Source organism: Haliotis cracherodii, unplaced genomic scaffold, assembly GCF_022045235.1.
Source record: "Haliotis cracherodii isolate W230 unplaced genomic scaffold, xgHalCrac1.p SCAF_17, whole genome shotgun sequence".
Lineage (NCBI taxonomy): Eukaryota > Metazoa > Mollusca > Gastropoda > Lepetellida > Haliotidae > Haliotis > Haliotis cracherodii.
Window position 1 is genome coordinate 1694026 of NW_027266272.1, and position 18615 is coordinate 1712640.

At 44.0% G+C, this 18615-nt stretch overlaps 1 protein-coding gene across 1 annotated transcript in view; it reads right to left on the minus strand.

Annotated features, from left to right (window-relative positions):
* Positions 1–6108: 6108 nt before the first annotated feature.
* The window catches only part of LOC139464817 (ATP-binding cassette sub-family B member 6-like), a 36599-nt gene continuing 24092 nt past the window's right edge, over positions 6109–18615 (minus strand). Inside the window, exons 16-20 of the mRNA XM_071246334.1 lie at positions 13101–13174; positions 12081–12181; positions 11063–11175; positions 9648–9811; positions 6109–8595 (exon numbers count right to left, since the gene is read on the minus strand). Of these exons, the coding sequence (XP_071102435.1) occupies positions 8454–8595; positions 9648–9811; positions 11063–11175; positions 12081–12181; positions 13101–13174 (594 nt within the window). The 3' untranslated portion in view covers positions 6109–8453. The remainder of the gene's footprint in view (positions 8596–9647; positions 9812–11062; positions 11176–12080; positions 12182–13100; positions 13175–18615) is intronic.

The following is an 18615-nucleotide window of genomic DNA, read 5'->3' on the forward strand; positions in this document are numbered from 1 at the left end:
TCCGACCGCCCCTCTAGGTCAGAAGGAAGATGGGGGACAGGCCAGATCCTAAAGCATTAGAACAACTGGGGTCAGAGAAATGTTCCTTGGCACCGTCGTGTTGCTCATGCTGTGTGTTTGTTTATTTGTTGTAATTTGTTGTTGCACTCAGCAATATTCCAGCTATATGACTGTGGTCTGTTAATAATCGAGACTAGACCAGACAGTGATTGACATCATGAGCATCGATCCACCCAGTCAGCGAGCCTGACCACCCGATCCTGTTAGTTGCTTCTTACGATAAGCATAGTCACCTTTTACGGCAATTATGGGTTGCTGAAGACCTATTTTACTCCTCAAGCTGTGCATAAAACCCTGTTTATATGAAAAAGTGAAAAAGTGGGCGTATCGTTGGTTAATTAAGTACATGCATATATTTAGTTCTAAATTGTATATTGTCAGAAGGTAGTGCAACTGTATAATCTTGGATGCCTGTATTGGTTACATAACGGTAAACACTTTGCATTTATCAGCTGTTTGTACCGCAATCCATGATGTCGTAAGATGCGACTTAACGGGACTAGGTGGTCAGGCTCATTGACTTGGTTGATACATGTCATCGTATCCCAATTTTTGTGGAGCGATGCTCATGTTGTCATTCACTGGAGTGTCTGGTCCAGACTCGATTATAAACACACCGCTGTCATATAGCTGGGATATTGCCGAGTGTGGCGTTAAACAACAAACAAACACATTTTGGTGATGGTTTCTTTTTTATGCACATGTGTCTTACTCTCAGATCCTTTTCCACATTGTGTAGAATTCCATGTTCAGGTTCAGATTGCTTTCAGTAGTTGATCATACATCTAGACATATGTATAAAGTGTCCAATGTATGGTATAGATCGTCAAAGCCTTTAATAGGTATTCTGCAATCAGAAACCTTTATTTTCCTTTTAACGTCTTTTCCCCCCCACCTCAGCCCCAAAACATAACTTCCAACCCTTGGTGTTTATCAAAATAACTTCCTACAATTACCGATGTCATGATTGGACAGGTAAAAGTTCATCAGTCACTGGCTATGCAAGACACAACCATGTCTCACTCTGACCTCAATGACCTTGACCTAATGGGTAGGATTTGTGAACAGGCATGCGGTTGTAAAGATTTAGGGGTGTACAGACAATCTTGCCTAAGATCCGGGTTAGACTAGGTCTGCAGCAACCCGTGCTTGCCGTAAGAGGCGATTATGCTTTTCGTAAGAGGTGATTTATGGGATCGGGTGGTCAGGCTCGCTGATTTTGTTGAAGCATGTCATCGTATCCCAATTGTGTGGATCGTTGCTCATTATGTCAATCAGTGGATTGTCTGATCCAGACTCGATTATATACATACCGCAGTCATATGGCTGGAATATTGCTGAGTGCGGCGAAAAACAACAAACAAACAAAACCACTTTTTTTTAAAAGACCTTGATCTTTGACTAAGTTTGAATAATCTTTTCCAAAGTACCCCACCTTACATGAATTAACGCCTTGTAGTTCCACCATCTCTTGACTTGAACTTGTCACATCATGTGCTGGAATATTACCCGAGGTTCAATGGGATATGCACATTGTAGGATATCCCTACATGGTCAATCTTCAGATCTGTATATGTATTTAAAGTAGCACTGCTGTGATACTATTACCCACATGTGTGAGAATTAGTTTTACTGTACAATTATCCTTAGCAGATTTCCATATTTGTAGGTATTTTGATGATGTCATTGATTAGCCCTGGCCATGTAGTCGGGGAAGTTTGAATGTAGCCGACACCTAGAGGCCACACTTCTGGGGGTAAGACTGCAGCCCGTGTGTAAAAATACACAAATATAACTTCTGGAGGGGGATACAGGCAGAGGTCTTAGCAATTTTACTTGCCACCTACACTTTGAATACTCTTCAGTAGCTGAAGGGATGGTGTCATTTGTACATTTGTACTGTATGTCCCTAGTCCCTGGTATGGTGAACTTTGGTTGCTGGTGATCTATAGCCCCCATTATTTTGTTGTTTTTGATAATGAAACGTAAGTATTCACCAACCTGTTTTACGTTAGTGTGTTATGTGTTGCTGGTTGTGTTGCTGGTTGTTTAAATGCCCTATGTTGCCTGGCTTCTGTATATGTTGATATGAACGTAATATATGCTCTAGTCACAATAGGGCGATCGGGTAGCCTAGTGGTTATATTTATATTTATTTTAGCGTTCGCTCGTCAAGCCGAAGACCCGGGTTCGATTCCCGACATGGGTACAGTGTGTGAAGCCCATTCCTGGTGTCCCCCGCCGTGATATTGCTGGAATATTGCTAAAAGAGGCGTAAAATAAAAAAAAACTCACTCACTCTAGTCACAATATGGCTGAACTACTGCTGATGTGACTTTAACTCACTCACAGTCACGTTGTACACTTAACAAGTACATGATGCTGCTGTCAGTCCTAATGTGTAATCTGTGTTGTTTAAGCCAGACTCAGCAAACTGTTCAGTGATTGACATTGTGAGCAACCATCCACATTTCAACGACCGATATTGTGAGCAACGATCCACAGTACAGTGATTGAATTTGTCAGCAAAGATCCACTGAAAAGTGATCAATATTGTTAGCTTCGATCCACAGTTCAGTGATCAATATTGTGAACATCGATCCACAGTTCAGTGATCGATATTGTGAGCATCGATCCACAGTTCAGTGATCAATATTGTGTGCATCGATCAACAGTTCAGTGATCAATATTGTGAGCATCGATCCACAGTTCAGTGATCGAAATTGTGAGCATCCATCCACAGTCCAGTGATTGATATTATGAGCAACAATCCACTCTGTCGGGTACCATGCACAGAGACATGTGTCCCCAATCTTTCACTGACCACATGAGTGTAGGGGAAATTACTTGTTTTCACAAATATATCTAAAATAAAATGAAATCAGTCATACAACATTTGACAATTTTATTGCTAAAATAAAACCTTGCAAAACATTTATTTCTACGTATCTGTAAATAAAACAAATTAGATAAATGATCATTGCATCAATTAGGCTTGAGATTGCACGCTGCAGGCGACTGCTTAACACTACTGTGTTCATTGCATACACATACACTGTAAAATACTGTATACCAATTTAATGATGGTTTGAATTTATTCAAAAGATCATAAATCACATATCCACAGACACTGTAAATCAGTACTATATCCATCATAACATAATATGCATATCAACATAAAGTATTGTAAGAGTTCGATTTCATTAACACTGCATTCAACATTTATAGCGGCATGTGTTCATGAAATATTTTATTGTTATTCAAACACAAATAAAATTCCTAAATCAAAATTCCAGTCTCCAATCCTCACTGTTGTCCAAACTAGAAATTCCTATTATTTTCAGATATTGTACAATGACATTGAACAATGCTTGATTCTGACTGGTCCAAATGTGTTGTGGTGTGAAATAGCTCAGTTTAGAGGTACCAAATGGAAATTTCATACCTTTAAATTCAGCCTTATTACACAAAAACTGTATCGATGAACATTAATAGCCTACATATCGACTCCAAATTAAAAATAATAGGTATCAAATCAAAGAATCACACACACCCCAACCCCCAACCCAACCCTCCCTATGATAAATGATTTTACAACTGGTATAGTTTTTGTTTCAACAGCAGTGATCATCATGTAGACTGATGAGATAAACCCTCGTTTAAATGAAAGCCTTGTTTGTTTGTTTGTTTGTTTGTTTGTTGTTTAACGCCGCACTCAGCAATATTGCAGCTATATGACAGCGGTCTGTAAGTAATCGAGTCTGGACCAGACAATCCCATGATTGACATCATGAGCTTCAATCCACACAATTGGGATACAATGACATACATCAACCAAGTCAGCGAGCCTGACCACCCAATCTCGTTAGTCACATTTTATGGCAAGCATGGGTTGCTGAAAACATAGTCTACCCCGGATTCTTCACGGGTCTGAATGTAAGCATCAGACCACAACCAACATCAGTTTAAGTTGGCCTGAGTTATCAGAGGAGGAGAGTTATCAGTTTGGATGTCAATTGATGATATACACATGTATTTCAACAACACGAACAGTGCCATGACATTGCAATAGGAATCCTCAGGAGAGAGTACCGCTATATGTGTTGAATGCAGTTGATGAGACAATAGGAATAAAACTTCTAATAATAGGAATAATAGTGATAAAACTCAGTCACATGACACAAACATGTACAGGAATAGACACTTTCATGAATGAGGGTCCAGACTGGGTATACTTTTTAGCCAAATAAAACACCTTAAAAACCAATATAGTAAACATAAGATGTGTTAAATTTTTATTGTAAAAGATATATGTAAAATGTCCATAAAAACTGCTAAGCTAAAATTAAAACTTTTACCGTTTATCGCAATCATGCTAAAATCTCATAAAAGTTGTATAAACATAGATTTAACGACGCAATACACGTTTGATATTTGCAAAACATGAACTGTGAATAATGAAATGATAGTAGAACCAGATGTACCCATGTTTCCCTACAGATATACTGACGATCCACATTCGCATAGAGATGATTTGCATTTTAGATTCAACAGCTTGTCCTCTATTTGAGTGGGGGCGGTCGGGTAGTGAGTGAGTGAGTATGGTTTTACGCCACGTTTAGCAATATTCCAGCAATATCACGGCGAGGGACACCAGAAATGGGCTTCACACATTGTACCCATGTCGTAAAACCAAACTCACTCACTCACTCTATTTGAGTGTTTTATTTACTGACCAAGCTAAGACAAATAATGGACCAATGGCCTAAAACCTGACCGACTACTAACTTGTAACACCCCCAATCAAGACCCTCTAACAGTTTCTATTATATAATAACATGATTTAATAAAATTATGATGTTTGTGTCATGTGCCTGTAGAATAAATACATATATATATTGTGTACACAACATTGGCTCGTGTGAGTAACGGATACCTTCAACCTCAGAACATTCAGATCGATTCGTTTCCTCAAAATTCATTGCAATCCAAACTGTCCCACATATATTTTCAAGTTTGGTAGAGAAATAGAAGAATGGAATGTCCTATCAAAAGTTGACAAAATCAAGAAGATGTCCTAATGCCATTTGTCTCCAGCAAATTCCCTGCTATCTTTATGAACCATGATGCCATTGTGTGTGTCATGGCCACCACTACCTTCTACCCATGACAAACATCCGTATAAAACTACCATGTTTCCTCCACCTGCAGTGCAGGTTATCAAATAAACAACGCCAAACTTCCCTGAACGACCTACATGTAGCAATGGCTGACAGTGGATGTCAACGGTCAACTTGGATATTTGTTCCTTACCATTGGTATCTAAAGTTTGTCAGCTTCTTCCTTTGATTTTTTTAAAAACAGCATTGTTCCAGATATGTAATGACACTCAAAATAATCAAATCTGAACCAGATAATCTAGTGAACAACATCATGAGCATAGGTCGACACAACCAAGTCAGAGAGCCTGACCACACAATCGTGTAAGTCGCCTCTTACGATAATAATAGTTACTGAAGACCAATTCTAACCCAGATGATCCTGGGTTGACAATGAATGCACGACAAGACACACAAGCTGAGATCATGAGTGTGGATTTCTGGGATTACATACAATCTCTTCCGACATACTAATCTGCCTAGTTCACTGCAGTGTTTTCTTTCATATATGCCTTTCACCTACAATGTAGAACATGATGTGACAATGATGAAACACAGGACACATAAAACCAGTCAATTTAAAATCATATCACAAGGAACAAATCAGGGTTTAACAAAAGACTTGCTTAAATATTCTTGACTAATATCTTCAGAGAAAAGAACATATAAGATAAAACAATTCACATTTCCCCGCAGGATTATCGCAGTAAGATGTTATCATTGACATCACTGAGCCTCAATGTCATCATGGCTGTTTCTAAAAAAGTTGATGGATGACAAAGTAGACAAAACATTTATGGCCAAATTCTCAACTGGGTATACAGTAATCATGTCACATTCCAGTATAAGATCCTAAAGCAACAATTTTTTTTGGTGACTTCGCACTCTCTGAGCCTCAGTTACCTTCAGGGGTAACCACGATGTGCTAATCCTCCAGTGTCATCATCCCCGAACTCATTACCAAATTACATATCCACGTCCTCATCAGATCTGTTGTCCTATTTGGATATCCCCTTCATGTTTCTAACAGCATATTTTCAAACAAAAATAAGATTTTCATCACAATGAGAAATGTACAGAACCCAAGGAGCTGAAAATTACAAAACAAATTGATATTAATTTTACAAGAGATCAATACAACAAAATGTTCTTTGACTTAATGTACATTATAGGCCTGTGTAAGCAATCTGATCTATAATGGTAAGATAAAATGTTCTGGTTTGCCAATAAAACATCATAAAATCCAACAAGACTGTCATCCATACCTCCTGCCATACTAGCATGATAAAAAATAAGTTTGATTTCTGTCCGTGTTGATTCACAGACCTGCCAGTGATTGACGATAAGTAGTGATTACCAAAATTTATTTAGGACATTATTCTTATCAAATATCGGATCTTCGAACTTTAAAGTTCCAAATATGTTACTTGATAGGTGGGATTGGGGGTTTCTAAGAATACCGCCCCCCCCCCCCAAAAGAAAAACTACCAGCTAGGCCGCTATTTCCATGCTGCATAGCTTCATGTCTGACAGTGATGTTCAGGCTAATGGCTGCTGTATGGTCAGGCTACTGGCTACTGTATGTTCAGGCTACTGTATGTTCAGGCTAATGGCTGCTGTATGGTCAGGCTAATGGCTACTGTATGGTCAGTGTCAGAGCTAGGGGTAGGAGTAGGTGTGGATATCATTAAACCTCAGATCAAATCCTTGCAAAGATCCAGATGATGGGAATCACTTCCTGATTCAACCTCCCTGACAGATGTAAAATCATTCCATCAAGAGAGAAATATTTCACTCAAAGTAAGAAAATTTCAAATAAAATCTAATAATATCTTTTGAGTATACAGTCTGGTTCAAACAAAAACTTCCTGACATAAACATGCAATAATGATGAAAACATCATACATTGCATTCAACAACAAATAACTTGGGCCATTGTCTTATTTGTTTCTTTACTGATCAACCTGTCAGAGTAAAAGTAAAAGTCCAGTTTCCACCCTTGCCAAACTACGCTGGAATTCCTGGGCTCGATCATAACAGCATCAGTGGCTATTACAAGTTATGTCCCTTCTATGCCTCTCCTATCGACCAATCAGATTCCACCTGTCACATCACTTGCTTCAAACAAAATGGCAGCGCCCAGTGAAGATGATCTGATCAATAATCAAGATCTATATTGTACTAAAACGGGTCTTACTTTGGGAACCACATGAGCACTTTGATAAGAACATGAAAAGATTTATGTTGACACTAAGGCTAAAAAATATATAATAATTGGTTCTCAGGCAATGTTTTTTGAAAATATGTGTTTTTTGTTGTTGTCTTTTTTGTTGTTGTTGTTCAAACTAGTATGTAACCAATAAACAGTTTTGTAATCAATAAACAATTGTGTACAATCATACATGCTTTGCAAATCCTGCAATCTACCAAAATCTGCACTGCAGTTTACGAACCAGACGTCGATTTTGTTACAAGATTGGACAATCCATAGACTCGTTAGTACAGCCAAACATTACTCCATCATTCCAGCCTAGTTCGGCAAGGCTGGAAACTGGACATTTAAAGTCAGCTAACACCTCTGCCTCAGGACAATGTTCTCTTTAAAAACACACCAGACCCACATGTAAAAAGTATTTAAAAACACTAATCTATTCACACTTGATTGCAAGTTTCTATCGTTAATCTGTCACCAAACATTCAGTCAAACATAGAATAAAAATGATGTGGCCAATAGAAGCTATTCAGACATTCACATCTAAAAGGAACACTGATGTTTCTTTGGTTACTTCATTATTCATAACATGCTGTCTACAGTAAAACCACACAAGACAGTCAGGCCGTTTACTGTTAACGAGAAGTCTTTGGATCTAGGACAAACTCTCTTCTTCCAGGTCATCAAACAACGATGTTATTTATATGGTTTTTATGTGGAGGCTAACAGTACATTTCTCAGCGTTAGTAGTGTCTGGGTCCACTGTATCATGCTGTACACACACACATTATCTGCCCTTTCTGTCGATGTGACGTCATCACAATTTGGCAAAAGCTAAAAGCTATCACAATTGTAATGGCAAGAACTCTTTTTGCATTTCAAATACAAAAAAACCCACATACACAATATACATTCTGTGAGAACTCAAGTTATTTCCAACACTGCTGTGGATCTTCAAGATGTACACCGCTGTTGTGGACCTTCAACATATACAACACCGGTGTGGATCACTCAGTTGGCCTTCAGCTTTTGTCGTCACCATTGCCATCACCGCCGTTGCTGGCACCATTCTCATCACCATTCTCATCACCTTCCTCGGTTTTGGTAAGTTGTTGCTGCCACATTTCATAGTAGGCACCTTCACTCTCCAGAAGTTCATCGTGCCTGTAACCATGACAACACATGTTAAACAAGTAGGATAATGGTCAAAATTATTTATCATCCACAATTGGCTCCCACAGGAGATATCCCTTGGGTGAGATCAAGCGATATCTACACTGTAGATATTGCTGCAATGCTATTGCATCACAATGCTTTGCAGACCATTGTGACATCACTGGTTACCATGACGTCACAATCATATGACATCACTAATGGCCCTGCTACTGAAGCTGTTAGCAGTACTTTTTACACTTAAGACACTGCTTATTACTGTCTACATACTGAAAAAGTTAGAAGAATGATGTTGGGTGATAAATATAGTCTCACCTGAGTATCTTTTGATATCAAATATATCAACACTTGTTGATAACAGTGGAAAAACTCCACGGCAAGCCTTGGAGCTTTTCCACTTTTATCAACTCGTGTTGATATATTTGACATCAAAAGACACACGGGTGAGATTCTCTATATGTTGTCAACGGATAACTTGGGGCATATGGAGTGATGTACAGGGCTTGACTTAAGCAACTTGATTTAACCAGGAGCATGGTTGACTTGGTTGCCTGGAAACCCCACTGGGTCTTTAACATGAGTGAGTGAGTGAGTTATAGCACGGCGTATCAGCTCAATGTGGGAGGAAAGCCAGAAGTGATGCAGGTCTCCAACGTTTAACCACTTTGGTGAAACCTACGAGCACAGGTATGGTGCTGACAAATCTAGAAACATAATCGGGGGTATCAGGATTCGAACCCACCATCATAGGTTTCTCGCGGAGTCAACCGATGCCATTCTGTAGAGCTATTTGCAGTGCCTGAGACGATTATATGAAGTATGATGTTCAGCATACAGTTTAATGATGATTCCACTCTGAGTCTGGGGTAACGTTCAAGCCTGGGTTTCTATCAACAAGGGGATCTTACAGCTACTGTTATCTTACGGCTACTATTATCTTAACTCCTCTTCTTTAATATAGGCTAATGATAGCTGTTGCTCTGAGAAGGCATTGTGAAATGGGGACCTGTGCATTACCATAAGAATAAAAGTTCTCAACTTACGTTCCCCGCTCAATAATCTCCCCCTCGTCCAGCACGAGGATCTGGTTGGCGTTGATGACGGTGGAGAGTCGATGGGCAACCACCAGTGTGGTCTTGTTCTCACTCACTCGGGCCAGGGACGCCTGGATGTTCCGCTCCGTCTTCGTGTCCAGAGCTGATGTAGCCTGCAAACATGGGGGGTAGCATCAAGGTCAAGCATGTATCTCCTGTTATCCTGCACACATGAATAGCAGGGGATGCCTGTGATGTAGCTAATGTCATGGGGTTCACAATTCTGGAGCTAATGTCATGGGGTCCACTGTTGTAGCTTATGTCATGGGGTTCACTGGGTTGTAGCTAATGTCATGGGGTTCACTGTTGTAGCTAATGTCATGGGGTTCACTGGGTTGTAGCTTATGTCATGGGGTTCACTGGGTTGTAGCTTTTGTCATGGGGTTCACTGTGTTGTAGTTAATGTCATTGAGTCCACTGTTGTAGCTTATGTCATGGGGTTCACTGGGTTGTAGCTAATGTCATGGGGTTCACTGGGTTGTAGCTAATGTCGTGGGGTTCACTGGGTTGTAGCTTAAGTCATGGGGTTCACTGGGTTGTAGCTTATGTCATGCGGTTCACTGGGTTGTAGCTTATGTCATGCGGTTCACTGGGTTGTAGCTTATGTCATGGGGTTCACTGGGTTGTAGCTTTTGTCATGGGGTTCACTGGGTGGTAGCTAATGTCATGGGGTTCACTGGGTTGTAGCTTATGTCATGGGGTTCACTGTGTTGTAGCTAATGTCATGGGGTTCACTGGGTTGTAGCTTATGTCATGGGGTTCACTGGGTTGTAGCTTTTGTCATGGGGTTCACTGTGTTGTAGCTAATGTCATGGGGTTCACTGGGTTGTAGCTTATGTCATGGGGTTCACTGGGTTGTAGCTAATGCCATGGGGTTCACTGTGTTGTAGCTTATGTCATGGGGTTCACTGGGTTGTAGCTAATGTCATGGGGTTCACTGTGTTGTAGTTAATGTCATGATCTTCACTGTGTTGTAGCTGGGGTCACGGGGGTGACTTGAATTTAATGTCATGGGGTTCACTGTGTTGTAGCTAATGTCATGGGGTTCACTGTTGTAGCTAATGTCATGGGGTTCACTGTTGTTGCTAATGTCATCCTGTTCACTGTGTTGTAGCTACTAATGTCGTGGGGTTGACTGTGTTGTAGCTAATGTTGGGGGTATTCACAGTGTTGTAGCTAATGTCATGGGGTTTCCTGTTGTAGCTAATGTCGTGGGGTTGACTGTGTTGTAGCTAATGTCGTGGGATTCACTGTGTTGTAGCTAATGTCGTGGTGTTCACTGTGTTGTAGCTAATGTCGCTGGGTTGACTGTGTTGTAGCTAATGTCATGGGCTTCAATGTGTTTGTGGTAGCCTGGCTTGTACCTCATCCAGCAGCACGATGGCAGGAGCTTTCAGCATGGTCCTGGCGATGGCCACTCTCTGCTTCTCTCCCCCACTCAGCTTCAGACCTCGCTCCCCAACTACCGTCTCATAGCCTGCCAACATCAAGAACATCATAACAGTGTGTACGTCAACTGACAACATAAGACCTGTGAAGATCCGTGGTAGAATAGGTCTTCAGCAACCCATGTTTTCCATAACAGGGGACTATGCTTGTCGTAAGAGGCGACTTACAGGATTGGGCTCGCTGTCATAATTGATGCATGTCATCGATCCCAATTGCATGGATCAATACTCATGATGACAATCACTGGATTGTCTGGCCCAGACTCGATTATTAACAGACCACCGTCATATAGTTGAAATATTGCTGAGTGCGGCGTTAAACAACAAACAAACTAATAATAATTCAAAGTGTACTCGACCTATTACATCAGTGCACAAATCCTGTATTTCAGCTGTCATCACTTGATAAAATCCTTCAACCCTCAACTATCCATAACCAGTTGTGATACTAATAGTGTGTTCAACAAGTGTCATGTGTCCTTAACATCAAACCAACGTCAACACCACCGGAAGTTTCTGTTTCATAGCTGGGGAGATGACCAGATTTAGAATAAGATCTGAAACATTGACACCTGAACCCAGAAGACAGCCAAGTACAATATGGCTGCCAGAATGGCCATATTGAAAATGAGATCTGAAACTCTTAAAGATTAAATTTGCTGAGGACATTCAAGTTCAAGTTAGTTGGTTCAGCAGTAGAATGATATACAGTCGAACCTCTTGTGTCGAACTTGGATGTTTCACATTCCCAGATGTCTCAAACTCATTTGAGAGACCCAAGTGTCCAAATAAAGCATAAAATCCCCTGATGTCTCCAACCCCTGATAACTCTAACTTTTTATCTATGTCCCCACGAGTTGGACACAACGAGGTTGAACTGTACATTAGTGTGAGAGAGATACTACAGTCCTGCTATACCCAGTGGGACACTCACCACTAGGGAAACCCAGTATTCTGTGGTGGATGTCAGCGAAGGCAGCAGCTTCATACACATCATTGTCGGCCGCATCAACCTTGCCATACCGGATGTTATATCTGAAACATAACAAATTTTAATAAATGATAAGGAAATACTGTAAATGACATAAAGCGTCACCAAGTTAATGCAAGTGACGAACGTTTTCACGGTTGTTGCACTTATATAGCGATGTGCATACATGTCTGTGTGCATATGCATGCATGTGTGTGTGTGTTTGCTAGCACTAGACTGGACTAATGCCGGTTTTATTGTTAGACCCATTGAGATACCATGCTAGAGTTTAACATGGAAATGCCACTCAGTGAGTGAGTTGGGTTTAATAACGCTGCTTTTAACATTATTCCAGTTATATCGCGGCGTGTCAGCTTAATGTGGGAGGAAAGCCCGAAGTGATGCAGGTTTCAAACGCTTACCACTTCGGTGAAACCCACGAAGACGGGTATGGTGCTGACAAACCTAGAAACATAATTCAGGCGAACCGGGATTCAAACCCACAATCATAGGTTTCTGGCATGCCGAAGGGACGCAACTCTGCACAGCGAATTGCGGCACCTTAGACGACTGGACCACCCTTGCCCCCAAATCCCACTCAGATACAGTGTACTGACTCCAAGTCGACCATTCCTTGTTTTATTCGCTTAATGATAAGCGCCAGGAAGGGTAACAACAATTACCATCTTTTAACGTCTTTTGGTAAGATGCGATCAGGGAATCACCACCGATCTCTGGGCAGATGCTCTATCCACTACACCACAGATTCAGGTTGGTACAGGACTCAATGCATTTCTAAACCAAACCATATCACATCTATAATTGAGATAATATATTCCATAGGTATCTTGCCCCAGGTTGTGTCTCCAGATGCAAGAAGCAAAGGGTATGTGTTAACCAAAATCCCCCCAAACTGTGTCCCCAACTGTCCCTTTGTTACCTAAAGCAGCTGTGTTACAAATACTACAGGCCTGTTGTACGCACCTGATGTCATTGTTGAACAGCACTGTGTCCTGGGGGACCACGCCTATATGCTTCCTCAGCGACTTCTGGGTCACCTACAAGATGGAAACAATCTCTGTATCACTGAGGGGGCCTGGTTTAATCTTCAAACACACATGTGAGTCAACCTGGGATCATCTATAAACACATGTGAGTCTACCTGGGATATATCCTGTCCATCTATAAACACATGTGAGTCTACCTGGGATATATCCTGTCCATCTATAAACACATGTGAGTCTACCTGGGATACATCCTGTCCATCTATAAACACATGTGAGTCTACCTGGGATATATCCTGTCCATCTATAAATACATGTGAGTCTACCTGGGATATTTGTAGAATTTTCCTATTGGGAATATTCTATAAGTAATACGTTACCACTGTTATACCGAGACTGTTGTCCCCCACAACTGCTCTTATAGCGAAATCTTCCACAGAGATCTCAATTACCTCATGCAGAACGTGCGTAGCCACCTAGCTGCCATGTGACACCCTTCACTCTTGTCTCTTGCGAGAGCAAGTGCTCGGCGGACGGACGGGCGGGCAGCAGCCTAGTGGTAACGTATTACTTATAGAATATTCCGAATAGGAAAATTCTACAAATTACATTAAGTAATACGTTACCACTGTTATACCGAGGCAGACTACCACAGTAGGTGGTGGGGAGCACCTACAACCCGAAACCTGACTGCTCGTGTTCCTTCCGGACAGCGGAAGTATACAACAAGGCGGAAGCACTCGATGCGCATGCTCCCAGCTTGGCGTTACCATATAGGGATACCAAAGCACTGTCAAGCGCATACCGTAAGGCTCAATCGTCATTGCCAAAACGATTGGTGACTCCAAACGGCCCCACTGGATAGGTATTTCATCGCCGCAGCGGATGAGAACACAGTATCCGTGTGAGCTAAATCTTAGATCAGGTTAAACAGTCGAAAAGAGGGAAATTAATTTCATTTGGACCGTATATCCCGAGAACAAGCCTACTTAAGCGTGTGTAATAGGCGCGTGACCTAAATTCAATATTGGAAAGCATGCATTACAAGGTTGCAATACACGACAGACAATTAAGTGAATAATTGTCAAATCCAAATAAAGAAACACACAGAAAGCCGCACTCACCTGTGGATGAGCGCGCTGGCTTGCGGGCCCCCCACTCCCGTACCCACGGCTGTGGGAACGTTGGAGTAGACCCAGATTGACCACCGTGCAAGGTCTGAAGCCTGAGGAGTTCGGAATTGTGCTGGGCACACCCCTTAGATGACCGCTTGTGCCGCGATCAGCGGGCCCAAGACGGTGCACAACCTCCACGTCTTCATCAGAGACCTGTCTGAGGTAATGATTGGCAAAAACCGAGTCAGAAAGCCAGTAACAACCCCGCAATATTCTGTGAACAGATATATTGGAGTGTAGGGCAAATGTTGCCGCAAGCGCCCTAATCTCGTGCGGGTTTGACCCCGCTACAGGTAACCCCCGAGACCAGTACACCAGATTGATGACAGAACGAAGCCATAACGCAATCGAGTTGCGAGTTATGTCAACCGTGCGATTAGGGTTACATGATGTGAACAGACAGTCACGCCCTTGTCTGCGTTCATTTGAAGCCTTAAGATAATACTTAAGGGCCCTAACCGGACACAGCGATCTGTCCTCGGTATCAGCAGGAGGTAAGATTTCTTTGAGGGATCTTACAGTGAATTCTCTCTCAGTGAAATTTCTGATTCTTAGCAACGAAGCCCATGAGCAAGCCCAGGCGGACCGCGCCTTCGTCGCCCCTATCGAATCGTACTTTGGTGACATTGAGTGCGTGTATTTCCGACACTCGTGCCGCCGTGGCAAAGGAGAGAAGAAATGCTGTTTTCCAAGTCACATGCCGGAACGAAGCACTACCCAAGGGTTCATACGGAGCCTCCGTAAGTGATTGTAACACTAAGGAGAGATCCCAGGCCGGTGCCCGAAGGCAGCCCTTTTTAAGATCTTGCTGTTTGAAACCCTTGATAATACCCCGAATCACCGGCTCTTTTGAGAGACTGGTACCCACAGCAACGTCCCGTACCGTAGCAACGGACGAGACATAGTTGGCAATGGAACCCCCGGAGAGTTTCCGGGTCTCTCGTAAGTGAGACATGAAACGAGCAATATCCTGCACAATACCTTATCCGGCGAATGAATGTGATGTTTGCAACCTTTACTCCTAAGACGCTCGGTGACAACATCCACGCGTGCAGATTGAACTGCCCTGCGTTTGGATGAAGCTGATGGGTGTGAGGGTGGATCAGCAGATCCGGTCTCACAGGCAGTGGAAGTGGCGACTGCGTGGCCTGGGCCAGCAAGTCGGGGTACCACGATCTGTTCGGCCACATGGGCGCAATCAGTAACATTCGACAGCGAACTCCTCGGAGCCGGCTTAGAATGAGTGGTATCAACGCCGTCGGCGGGTAAGCATAAGCGTCTATGCCCGTCCAGTCTAACGCGAGAGCATCGTGATCGATGGCCCTCGGGTCCGGGACTGGTGATACAAACAACGGGAGTTGATTGTTGAACCTGGTTGCGAACAGGTCGACCATCGGACGACCCAAACGTTCGGACAGCCACTGAAACACCACTGGGTTTAGCATCCACTCCGTGTGGCTCTGTCCCGAGGCCTCGATAGAACATCGGCCAGTACGTTCCGCACACCTGGGATGTGACGGGCGCGTACCTGGCACGGGACACTGTCCACCAGTGCGTAAAACTCGAAAGCGAGATTGAGTAGCGAGTGACTGTGGGTTCCCCCCAGTTTGTTCACATAGGACACTACCGTCGTGTTGTCGGTTGCCAGCATGAGCCGGGCGTCGACCAGACGATGCTTCCAGTGATTGACTGCGTTTATCACTGCCTTGAAATCGAGGCAATTGATGTGAAGACCTTGTTCGTCTACGCACCACAGCCCCGAGCTCCCCTACCCCTCTAGAAGGGCGCCCCAGCTCACTAGAGAGGCGTCTGTATACAGGTTCAACGTGGCGCGGAAGGGCCGCATAGAGACACCTGATAGGACGTTGCAAGGGACCGTCCACCACTCCAGATGCGGTCGGAGCCGATCCGGGAGGGCGACGGTCGCACTGTTCTCCTGTGCTAACAACTGGATTAGAAACTGTTGCAGCGGGCGGAGTTGGAGACGACCCTGATCGGTGCAGTCCTGGGCTGACACAAGTAGCCCTAACAGCTGTTCCCAAAAGTGAACAGTCTGTTGCACCGCTAAGACTTTGGCAATCATCGCCTGAATCTTGTGCCACCGGTCTGGGGGGACAAAGAGGCGATGGGTCACCGTGTCGAACCGACCTCCGATGAACTGCAAGTTCTGTGAGGGGGTTAACTCGCTCTTGGGGAGATTGATAATCCACCCCAATTGCTCCAAGAGCCAACGTGCGAAATCGACATGGCGTGACAGGGCGTCCCTCTTGTGGAGGAACCCCACTATGGGGGTGGTTAACCGGGTGAACAGCCAGGGAGCGGACGAAAGACCGAATGGGAGTACAACCCACTCGTATGTGCAGAGACCCAACCAGATCCTGCCGCGGCAGATGAAGCAGACTGCTGTTCTTTTAGAACACCAGGGATCCGCTTATTAAAAAGGGTCTGCGCAGACCAAGGCTGCGAAAGTAACACCTCCTGGTTGGCGGCGTCCAACCCAGAAGAGGCAAGGTACGTTTGCCGCCTCAAAAAATGGCACGTGCCGGAAAGAAAGGCCGAAGTCCCGGCAACGTACTCAAGGGTTGCATTCAAACCGATCAAACAGTTGTAAATGCGCTGGTCTCGGTCCGTGGGGGAACCAGACTGGCCGCCGCCGCCAAGTAGGTGTCGCCATGTGACATAGCGAGCATGGAGTGCCGAGAGAGGGTGTCCATCTGCTGTTAAGTCGCTTGAGTGACTGTAGCAGCAGGTGGGGAACGGACACCCAACCTCTCCACATGGGCCTCCGCCGTCGGACTTGATTCCGGGAAGGCCAAGACATGCTCCGGGAACGAACCCTTTCTCCACGACGGAGGAGGTAACGGGAGTCCCCGACCGGAGGCCGCCGCGAAGGCTTTCTCCAGAGACGACTTGATCCAGTGCAACAAAGTTGACGCGGGAAAAGCCTTGTCGGCGGACTCGTCGAAAACCTCGGAGGAACCCACCGAGCCGTGGCATGTCCTCAAAGAGGTCATACACCATGGCCACACGGTCCTTAGTCGATAACGGGAGTATCGGCTCGGGGGAAGGACCGGTGACTACGGTAGCCGCCGCCGTACCCGTAGACCCCGCGTCCGAACCCGCAGCCACCGAAGGGGCCGGGGACGGAACAACCAGGGTCTTATCCTGAGATAAGGCCGCCAGTTTGGAGTCCACCAATTGCGACAACAAAGCCGCGACGGAATCCCCGGACAGCCCAAGGGCCGCCAAGGGATCCGCCGCCGAGGAGGTAGTGCCCACAATGGGCGTCCGACCAGACGAACCGGCCACCTCAGGGGTGATAGCAGAACGCACGTAGCGCCTGTATTGCGCAAAATCCTCAGGCCCCAGACCCTCGCGCAGGGTGCACCGGGTGTCCTCGCAAGGGACCCGGCACCGCGGGCATCGATCGTGGGGATCCCGGGACGACAAAAACATCTGACAAGCGCCGCAGCACCTGGCAGCAGGAGTAGTCGGGGTGCTGGACAAATCCAATTCCATGTCAGATATTGTTCTTTGAACAAAAAGCAAAACATGGTTACAACACACACACCAAACATATTCACAAACGTAGATTTTCCGAAGAAAAACAAACGATAACAGCGAATACATAAAATACATATATTATAGAGATATATAAATATATATATATAATAATAGGTGATGCAATAAAACACCCCCCAATATATAACACTAAAGGTAGACGGAAAACACAAAGTGCCGCCGCCACACCCCGTTAGTAGCGAAAAAAGGCGGGAAAATTTAGGCGGAAAAATTTTCCAAGCGCCGAATAACGGATATTACAGTTTACTTAGGCCGAAGAAACAGTAATAAATATCACCAAGGATAGCAGGAGGCTGGTAGAACGCAGAGCAGTCTATGGATACGTCTTGTGAAGGCAAGCGAAGAGACAAGAGTGAAGGGTGTCACATGGCAGCTAGGTAGCTACGCACGTGCTGCATGAGGTAATTGAGATCTCTGTGGAAGATTTCGCTATAAGAGCAGTTGTGGGGGACAACAGTTTCGGTATAACAGTGGTAACGTATTACTTAATGTAATATCCTGTTATCTATAAACACATGTGAGTCTACCTTGGATATATCCTGTCCATCTATAAACACATGTGAGTCTACCTGGGATATATCCTGTCCATCTATAAACACATGTGACTCTACCTGGGATATATCCTGTCCATCTATAAACACATGTGAGTCTACCTGGGATATATCCTGTCCATCTATAAATACATGTGAGTCTACCTGGGATATATCCTGCCCATCTATAAATACATGTGAGTCTACC